We start from the raw sequence: 11,038 nt of genomic DNA on the forward strand, positions 1-11,038 counted from the left end.
GGGTGGGCCCAAGGGGCCCACCAAATGTAAGAGGGAGTTTGTTTTGTTTGCCCTAGGGGTAATTAGGGTATTTTGGAGGGATCATGTGAGGGTTAAAAGGGAGTTAGGGTTGGTTTGAGAGGGATCTTGTTTTGGTGGCTGTTTTAGCTTTCTTCTAATCTAGGGCTTGGGAGAAAGCTTCTCTTCTCGAATTGAGAGCATTGTATCCGTGGAAACTTATAAGTCTTTTGATATTTAAGTAATCGAAGTGTTTGTGAGTGTTTCCATCCAAGAAATCCTCCATTTTTCCACTGTTTTTGGGCTGTTTTTCTTGGATTCCGAATTTTTTGCAACTCAAGTTCCATCACATACAAAGGCGCCCTTAAGGAATTCGTCTTCTTTCAAGAATACTATTGTTTGTTGTTGAGTTTGGGTTATGCAAGTCCTTTATAGTTTATGCAATTGGCATTGAAGATATCATGTGATATTTTGACAATTAAAGATGCCTTTAACATGCATGTTGAACAAAACCCTGCCTTTGATTAAGTGGTATTGTGACAATTAATAAAATATTGTTTTGAATGAAGTTGTCCAATATTGATTCCGTAGGTGTTGCTGTCTTTGTTACTTAACTTGATCATGTCATCTTTTTTTTTAAAGTAAAATGATTTCTTGCGAGTTATGAAAGATGTCTTTATCTTACTTGGATAACTATAAGTCAAATAGTTTGCATGTAATACATATCTTGCCTTTGATTGTGGTGCTTCAATGATTCATTAAGATTAAGCGCTTTAATATTCCTAGAATTAGCTCCCAAAATTTTCTCTATGCATTTCTCGGGTGATTTTGGCGTTGTGGCACTTTTCTTCAACCTATTTTCTATTATGTGCTTCTATTCCTATCAACTTATTTTTATCTAAATGTGTTATTGTTTCACTTTTTCATAGTTTCTATGAATTTTATTGTAGTTGTAATGTGCTAAATGAATCTATAGTGGTGGCACCATGTTTTGGGTTGATATTAACTTGAATTATAGATTTCTATCTATTGGTGATGCGAGCTAGAACCTTATTCTTGATACTTGATAGTGAAGATGTTGATTTGTCTGATATCCCTTACACTCGAAGGCTCAAGTTTAGTTCATTCTCAGTCATTCAGCTAGTAAAAGGACTAAAGGAGATTCTGTGGTACTTAAGAGTAGCCTGTCATAGATGAATGTTGGCGGCAATCTGTTTGTAAATGTTTCACCATTGCACTCAAAGTTGTTGTTTAATCTTGTAGTTTGTTTTGCTCTAAAGACTTCACGTTCATCATATTATTCACCCTATCAAACTATTTGAGGTCAGCTTTATGAATTTTTTCATTATCTATTTATTTTTGTTTAGTGCATCATGAGGTGATGCTGCCTTTTTTTTTTCAACTCTTCCAACATGTTATTAGAAACGACCTTGCTATATTAGATTTAAGGGAAATTTACATACATACCACTTTATACCATCTTATTTACAAATCTAACACTCAAAACATTAATATTACATACATACCACTCTATATTATTTTAATATCAAATATGCCACTCATATTTCCTTTCTACCACTCATATTTTATATGAAAATGAACCATATGTGATATTTATGTAATATTAAAGTTGTAGATGCTAAATATGTAAATAGAGTAGTATATGGTGATATGTATGTAAATGTCCCTAGATTTAAATGAGAAATTGACTTTTAATAGGGCACAATATAGAAAAAGGATTCATGTAGTAAAAGGATTCATGTAGTCGACCCCATATAATGGGATAAAGTTTTGTTGTTGTTGCTGCTTCCAACATGTTATTTTTGGTCTTTCCTTCTTGCCTTGCTAATTCTGAGAGAGTATTGTTATTTACTCATCTTATTGTTGTATCTCCTATACTTCATTGGACATTCCCAAATTTTCTATTTATTTTTCATTGCCATATCCTTCAACAAGTGCTACTTCCACTTATTCATTTTTGGGTTCAGATCCCTGATGGTCTTTAACCTTGATGAAAATTGCAGTACTTGGACCGTCCAGGCATAAGCTTTTGCAGCAGAACAACTTATGAAGACAATGCAATAACTAATGCAGTTGAAATATATGACACTTCCAGGTTGGTTTATAAGGTATTTATTATTTTATAACCATGTTATGATCTAATCTGTTATTTATTCTATTCAGTGGTGCTGTTCACTTCATGGCTTCAAATAATGATTGTGGAGTCAGAGATTATGACATGGAGAAGTTCCAGCTCTCTAGGCAATTTTGTTTCCCATGGCCTGTCAATGTAAGTTAATATCTACTCTTTCCTCTTTTTTTTTTTTCCTTTGCTCGTTTAAATTTCATAAGCTCAAAAATATTGAGATATATTATTGTGTATTTCCATTATCTACCGATGCCTGCCTACCTATGTCAATGTGTGCGCTCATCCTTAGATTTGTATGCATGGCTTCATGAAGCATGCTATGTTATTTATATATGTCAATACTTTGCTTTGCCAACATTTTTCTTCCAAAAATGATTATCATATCCTTTTTTTATTGATATTAGATGGTCAAATCAGACATCTAATGTCACATCTGAAGAATTTTTTTACTGTTTTTAATATGTAGATAATATTGACATGTCTGAATATATTAACATTGAATTGAATACAGTATTGATAGATAACTCTAACATCTTAATTAAATTGTGCTAACCTGTCCCTAAAAGTGTTTAAGTTGTCTTAAGAGGAAGTTTGGTTCACACATAGCAATGTAATGCCATGATATTTGAAGATTCCAGTCGTTTACTTTGCTGACGCCTTTAAATAACTTACATATAAATGATATAAGTTCTAAATCAGTGACATCTAGATGTCAGCAGAACACAACTCAACTTGACATGTTGGTTGAGAGCTTAGGCTTTCAACTAAGAGGCCTTGAGTTCGAGTCTTTGTATATACGTTGTGTGTGTGAGTTTGCCTTAATTGACCTAAATGTCAAAAAAAAAAAAAAAGTCAGCAAATATTGTACGACCTCTTAAGATGTTTTTTTTTGGAAGAACCCGGGGCTTGAAGCCCATGTATTAAGAATGAAAGTAGCAAATTACAAGTAAACCTTTGTAAAGAAAACTAAGAACAAAAACTAAACAAAAATACACAAAGACAGCTGCAAGAAGAAAATAGGACAATAGGCAAGTGAAAGACTCAGAATGTAGGCACAGTCTCATTCATCATGCTTAATCTGTATAGTGTTAGATGGATTCCAGGCGGTTGCACTGGTTGCTCGATAAACCAACACCCGCATCAGTTACAGTGGCCGTCGCAGCACATCCAGCCTGCCCATAAAGAATCCCAAAAACGAGCAAGGTTGCCACGCAGGCCCTCCATTGCTCGGAGAGATTGGCTTTGCTCATCATTGTCTGAATGCCAATCATCCACCCATCTTGCCAGCTTAAATCTTTGCAGCCAACCCGGGATTCCAGAGTTAAAAAGTCCACATTCAATCTGGGATGAGAAAAACATCAAAACCTCACATACCCAGGAAGGAGCTACCCGAGTCCAAAAAGGATCAAAAAACAAAAACTGTGCCCGCTCAATGCACCTGGAAAGAAACAGAGTCCCAATTTTGACACAACAAAATGCATAGAAATACTTGCGGTATATAGTCATTCTCCAACCAATTAACAGAACCTGATGGCAGATTAGATGCCCAAAAAATCCAGATGCGAAGTTGTTTTGTGTTTCCATTTAACCGATTTCAGTCTAATAGCCGCATAGATGTTGCAAATAACTTTAGCCACATTGTTTCTAGTATTTGAGAATCGACGATTGTTTTTTTTCCTCCAAATGTGATAAGTAATGCAGCTAATGGCTAAAAAGCAAACACTCTTTCCAGCACTATTTAACGTTTTAGAGTTTTCAATAAAATCCAAAGCCTGGGGCAGAGTAGGCCTAAGTAAAAAACTGTTGAATTCCGGCAGAATCTTCTTAAGAATATAAAAAGAGAAATCACAATCAAAAAATAAATGAGGATGATTCTCTGTGTGGCCCGAGCAATGGGAGCAATTCATAGGTACCAAGATACCTCTCAGATGCAGGTTATCCGCAGTTTTCAGTTTGCCAATACGAGCCATCCAAGTAAAACATGCATACTTCAGGGCATAATTCTTGTGCCAAATGGATCTATACCAGTCAACCTTGGGTAAATGAGAGTAAAAAAATTCAATGAAATTTTTAAAAACCCATTTAGAATTTCCATCCCATAAGACTTCGTTGGTGCCTTTGATTTCCACAGATTTTATAGTGTCATGAATACTAGGATGAAAATGATTAGGAAGATACCAGGTATCATTCCTAAAATATTCCTTGATTAAAATATCATCCATACCCGGCAAATGATAAATTTCCACAAGCGAATTGCCATTAAGCCACGGGTCCCATAGGAAAGAAAAATTGCTGTGATTGGAGACAGAAAATTGTAATAGCCTTTTGATCTTAAAGAATGTTTCAGTAATTCTGTGCCAGGTTTTTGAGGCAGTTAAGGTTGGATGTTTCGAAGGAGAAATGTGCTTGGCTTTATACCAGCAGCTAAGCAGATTGTGATTATTATAAAACCTGCCAATTATAGAACAGAACACTCCAAAATAGAGTGCATCAATAGAAGGTATGCCAAGGCCCCCAGCATCTTTAGGAATATTGACTTTAGACCACGGAATGAGATGCAGTTTTCTCTCCACCAAATTGTTGTGAAATAAAAACTTAGAGCAAAGTTTGTTTATGATATCACAGCAGCCCTTTGGAATGATGGATCCTCTAATACAATAAGCAATTGAGTTGGTGATGGTAAATTTAAGAAATTGCACCCTACCTGCAAAAGAAAGAAAATTGTTTTTCCAACCAGCAAGTAGAGCAGAAATTTTGCTCAGTAGTGGTTGAAAGTGAGTGGCTTTAAGTCTTTTAGGTGAAATGGGAATACCAAGATAAGTGAGGTGAAGATTGATGTTGTGGATCCCAAGTTCCTCACAGATAGTTTGATTGCCAGGATCATTAGAAGAAAAAATGATAGCACTCTTGCTAGGATTGATATGCAAACCCGAAACAGTGGCAAAATTCTGCAGACAAGTTTTAAGATTATTGGCATTTTCTTTACTGGACTCCCCCATCACCAGAAGATCATCAGCATACATCAAGTGATTGATGTAAAAATCTTTGCAGTTAATACCCTTGAAATTATGAGAAGAAGCTGGGTCGATTAGGATGTTGGATAAGCCATCCATAGCAATACAAAAAAGAAGAGGAGACAAGGGGCATCCTTGTCTAAGACCCGAGCTAGAATTGAAAAAACCTTCAAGGGATCCATTCAAACAAATGGAGAAATGAACGTCAGTAATGCATCCTTTGATCCAAGTGACAAAAGGTTTCAGGAAAACCTTTATGTAAGAGTCTTGCAATGATGAATTCCCTGGATATAGAGTCAAAAGCCTTCTTAATATCCAGTTTCGCACAAAACATCTTGTTATTGCCTTTGAAATCTCTAAGTAATTCAGCAGCTAAAATGATATTATCTGTCAAACATCTATTGGCTATGAAACCAGATTGGCTTTCATGAATAATATGTGGAAGAACAACTTTGAGTCTATTGGCAATGACTTTGGCAACAATTTTGTATAGGACATTGCAAAGTGAAATGGGTCTGTAGTCACTTAAGTTAGATGCGTGGGAGCTCTTGGGTATTAAAGCAATAGCACTTGCCTTAACACCTCTCGGAAGAGAGCCAGTAGAAAAAAAATTTCCAACAGCATTGAATACTTGCAAACCAATAATATGCCAAGATTTCCTATAGAAAGCATATGTAAAACCATCGGGTCCAGGAGCTGTGTTTTCATTACCATCAAAAACCGCCTTCTTGACTTCATCAAAAGTCAAAGGAGCCACCAAGTTATTGCCAAAATGAGATGGCAGCAGCTTGCCATGAGGAATATCCAGTGGAAGTTGAAGGGCAGGGTGAGAAGTATTAAATAATCCCTCGAAATGTTTAATGACAACAGAAGAAATGTCATTAAATTTAGTGTAATGCCCATCAGGAGTATAGATCTCCTTAATGTTGTTCTTGTTGTTTCTGCTTCTAATATGGGCAAATAAAAACCCAAGGTCATCTTCCCCTTTAGTAAGCCATAACACTTTAGCTCTTTGAGCTAACCAAGAAGTCCAATGATTTTGAAATGTTGCAAGCTTCTCATTTATATTCTTCAAATTCTGATTTAGAACCAAATCAAGAGGTTGGGATTGTAGTTGCTCCAAACATTGTTGTTGCTTGCTTTTAATTTCCAATAGAGCATTAGAAAGATAAGAAGAGGATGCCAAATTTCTATTTTTTAATGACCTCTTAAGAATTTGTAAGCTATGGGCAAAAGAAGCCATGGGGCTTCTAGCCGATCTGGATGAGAAAGCAGAAATAACATCATCCCAATATCCCTCCAAATTTATCCAATAATTTTTGAACATAAATCTGACCGATAAAGCTTTTTCATGAGACGAATTGAAAATAATAGGGGAGTGATCAGAACCTAGATGAGATTCCACGCTATAATAAGCATTAGGAAAAACATCCAATAATGCATTGTTCACCAGAACTCTGTCCAACTTGATGTGGATGGGGTTATCCACTCTTTGATTGTACCAAGTATAGTGTAGACCCGTGGAAGAAAGATCTTGCACCCCGCAATTAAAAATGAAACTATTAAGTTCACCCAACCTACTATAAGAAGAAGCATTGCCACCAGCTTTATCAGTTTCATATCTGTAGCAGTTAAAATCTCCCAAAATGACCCAAGGTTGGTCTAAAGGGGGGGAAGAAGCAATGATCTGATCCCATAGTTTTTTCCGGTCCTCCATAGAGTTAGCAGCATAAACAACAGTAAGAAAAATCGGAGGGAAAGATCCCACAGATAGAATACCATGGATGTGTTGGAAGGAGGAAGAAATAGGATTAAAGGATAAAACCGACTCATCCCATTTTATCCAAATCCTGCCCAAAACAGAGTCCCCAAAATTGTTGCAATTTCCTTCATTCTCAAAGAGACGATGAGAACGAAGAAACCACTGATCATCATAAGAAGCAAGAGAGATTTTTGCTTCCAAAATGCATAACATCTTGAGATTCAAAGAAGAAATCAAAGACTTGCAAAAACTGACTTTGTCAGGGTTATTGAACCCCCTAACATTCCAACTAGCAAATTTAGGTAAGGACATTATGATTTGTGACCTTTGGCCTTCTTGGCCGATTTTGATTTCGGAGGCTTTGACTTGATAGGAGATTTTCCTTTTTCACTAGAAGATCTAGTATTATGACAGATTTTATCAGAGAGGTTCTGATTCTTAGATTGAGGGGAAGGGTCATCATCAGCAAAAGAGAAGGATAAGCTTTCTTTCTCTGAAATAGAATCGGAGGAATCTGGAGGAATTTGGTCTTCCGTTTGCAAAAAAGCAAACTTGTTTAAGACCTTAGTGTACTCTTAAGATGTCACTAACATGTTTGAAAACCTTAGCGTACTCTTAAGCTGACATAATTTATGAAAAATATGGTTGACATCTTAATAAAACTAACATCTAAATATCATTTAAATGAAATTAGATCAAATGTTTGTATGGATTTGTGTACTATTACTCCCACTTGTTCTCTTGCAGCACTCATCTCTCAGTCCTGATGGAAAACTACTTGTGGTTGTGGGAGACAACCCAGAGGGAATCATGGCAGACTCTCACTCTGGAAAGGTACTCCATAATAGTTAAAAATCCTTCAACTTAGATGGTAAAAAGAGAACACAATATGCTAAAATTTCCACACTCACAGACCATTCATGACTTGCAAGGACACCAAGACTACTCCTTCGCATCTGCATGGAATCCTGATGGCCGAACTTTTGCGACCGGCAATCAGGACAAGACCTGCAGAGTATGGGATGTCAGAAATCTGTCCAAATCAGTTTCTGTATTGAGAGCCAATCTTGGAGCAATTCGATCGATTCGATTCACATCAGATGGGCAGTTTATGGCAATGGCTGAACCTGCAGACTTTGTTCACATTTTTGATGTAAAGAGTGGCTATGAGCAGCAGCAGGAGCTGGATTTCTTTGGTGAGATATCTGGTATGTCTTTTAGTCCTGATACTGAGGCTCTTTTTATTGGCGTTTGGGACCGCACTTATGGAAGTCTCTTACAGTACAAACGGTGTAGGAACCTTTCTTACTTAGACTTCCTGGTTTGAAAAGCTTGAGAACCCACCCGTGATCTTTTTCATTGCTTGTGAGCTATGGGGAAATCATTGTATTTCAATAAAATTAGTAAGAGGAAGAAATGAAAATGTTTTGTGTGCATAGCTTAGGCAATGAACTGGTGAGAGAGAGAGAGAGAGAGAGAGAGAGAGAGAGAGAGAGAGAGATGATGATGATGAAATTAGCTGTATGTAGTTTATATACCAATGTTTAAACACTTCATTGTATTGATTAATTTTCGATCATTCAAAACTCCAGTCAAGATTTTTATTTTCTCATTCTTAAGCTGGTTGGTCTGCTTCTTGATTGTTGGAAGAGAAACGTTTCATATTTTTGCTTCTTGTTTAAAACAACAAAAACAAAGGTGTTTGAGGATCTTGACCTGTCTAGCTTCGGCTCTCATTGTAGAGGTCATGGTATAGATTTATGATTAAGAGTCTGTTTGGGATAACTTTCTGGATGCTGTCATTCATATAGTAATAACTATTTCATTTGGCTATTGCTTTCTTATTGATTTTCAAAAAAAAAAATTATAATAGAAAGTTGATTTATGTAATCATAGTAACAATTTTCTTCATAATAAATTCACAATCAACTTTATAAATCTTAAATTTATTTAAAAGTTCTAAAAAAAAAATGATGTGACATTGGTCATGTGTTTAAGAAATAAGATTAATAATACCCTTTAACTTTTTATGATGTTGTTGGGAGTCTACACAAATACCTTTAAATTTTGATATTTTGTATTCAAAATAATTATAATTTTTTTTTTACATTTTTCATGTTGTAATGAAGTATATGAGTTCGTAACAAAATTTTTGGCATGGTATTTTCACAAAGCCAAAATTTGTAATTTAGAGAGAGACATGGACCTACTTAGGTCCTGATTTGCACCAATTCTGTTTTTTGTGTGTAAGAAGTTTATTCACCATAAAAGGATCGATCTTATTTTACTGATTTTTTTTTTCTCACAAATGAGAAGAAATAAAGAAGATTATGAAACTAATAACTATTATTTTGCCTCAAATAAAGTCATAAAACAAAAATCAAATCTCTTAAAGATTGTTTGGTTTTTGACAAGAAAAATGCAGAATAAAAAAAAATCAAATATCTTTCAATTAGGGATACATGCGACATCTCCCCACTCCTAATAAAGTATAATCAATTTCATGAGAATTCAATTCAACCTTTTTCATGAATGTTAATGTCATCGAGTAACGCTCTAACAAACAACCTCGAATACATTAAATATATTTGATGAATTTATCACAACTTCTTTCACCCAGATTAACATCATCGAGCAACTAAAACTAAGACATTATTAAGTCTAAATTAGTTGAACTCCATTCATTAAACAAGTCAATTTGGCTTAAAACTAATATATTTTTATTTACCATAAAATACAAGTCATCACATGAAGTTTTCAGGGTTATTTTCATTTTTTAAAAAAAGCTTAAAAATGATTAAATATTTAAAAAAATAAATAAAAAGTAAAAATCAAACATATTTATAAAAAATAAATCATAAACTGCTCCTCAGCTAAGAACAATTTCCTAAATATGCTTCAGCTCCACTGTTGCTCAATGGGATCTGCATCAATTTTTATCGATCGATGAATAACACAGATACCTCCAATGATGGGGGAAATTTTCCCTTCAAAAAGTATTCCTTGTAACTCCTAAAACTGCTAGCTAAATCATTAGGGTTTAGATTCTTGAAACTCTTAAGCCAACAATTGTAAGAACTCAAATACAGAAGGAAGAATGTAGAAAGAAATCCTAAAAATTTTAGGTTCCTTGTATAGAAAAATAAGCACAAAGAATAGCATTTTTGAAATCATCTATCTTGATTAGATCTCACATAACATGAATCCTGAAACAACCATGACAATTTGTGGTGTTAGTACTATAATTCTCTTGGTCTTCTAGGTTGTTCAAAAGAAATAAGAGAATTGGGAGATTAATAAACAGTTACATTCATCTATGTCAAATAGGACCTGAATTGGGGTCTAAAGAGCCAATAAATTTTGAACCAGGTTGATTGGAGCTAAAAATTAAAAGTCCCCCATAAAGAGTCATCATGAGTCATTAAAAGCAAAGTAGCCAAATAAGAACTCAGCGTAACTAAAACCATCACTGAACTAGGAAAAATTATTGTGTTCGGTGTCCGGATTCGTCCAGAGGTGCATTTGGATGCGCCATGTCATCTGCTGCCCAGTGCATCTGGGTGACGTGGCGCGTTCGAATTCACCTCCGGATAGTCCGGACGCCGCACACAATAATCTCTCGTTCAGACCAATTGATGTTCAAGTGTGGTATCCATTAAAGGGGAAATTATTGGGTTCAGACAGCATACGCCGTCCAGAGTCCAATGAAAATGCGTCACATCACCCCTTACTCGGTACTGAGCAGTAACAAGCTCGGTACTGCTCAATACCGAGCTCAATACCGAGCTCGATATTGCTCGGTACTGGATAACGTGATTGCATCTGATTGGTCTCTGGACGATAAGTTGTGCACGTTGTCCGAACCCAATAATTTCCTGTAAAGGATACCTAACAAACAACAAACTTCATGAAATTTTCCCACAAGACTCACCTGACAAACTTTCCCTTGCCCTCCTCTAATTGGAAGTAGTGCTTAGCCGCTACATGAATAGTTACATTTCATCCTCATATTGGCCTCACCTTTTCTGCTTGCATTCAAGCTCTAAAGTCTCCATCTATTTTCTATTTGTTTAATTTCAAACTCCTATTGTTATGGTCAAAATTATGTTCAAGAAA

At 35.5% G+C, this 11,038-nt stretch overlaps 1 protein-coding gene across 1 annotated transcript in view; it reads left to right on the forward strand.

Moving 5' to 3' along the window:
• Nucleotides 1-8,528, forward strand: part of LOC110099488 (uncharacterized WD repeat-containing protein C2A9.03) — a 29,697-nt gene extending 21,169 nt beyond the window's left edge. Inside the window, exons 8-11 of the mRNA XM_028696037.1 lie at nucleotides 2,022-2,113; nucleotides 2,182-2,287; nucleotides 7,670-7,756; nucleotides 7,836-8,528. Of these exons, the coding sequence (XP_028551870.1) occupies nucleotides 2,022-2,113; nucleotides 2,182-2,287; nucleotides 7,670-7,756; nucleotides 7,836-8,249 (699 nt within the window). The 3' untranslated portion in view covers nucleotides 8,250-8,528. The remainder of the gene's footprint in view (nucleotides 1-2,021; nucleotides 2,114-2,181; nucleotides 2,288-7,669; nucleotides 7,757-7,835) is intronic.
• Nucleotides 8,529-11,038: the final 2,510 nt, after the last annotated feature.

Source organism: Dendrobium catenatum, unplaced genomic scaffold (genome assembly GCF_001605985.2).
Source record: "Dendrobium catenatum unplaced genomic scaffold, ASM160598v2 fragScaff_scaffold_716, whole genome shotgun sequence".
In the NCBI taxonomy this organism is placed as follows: Eukaryota; Viridiplantae; Streptophyta; class Magnoliopsida; order Asparagales; family Orchidaceae; genus Dendrobium; species Dendrobium catenatum.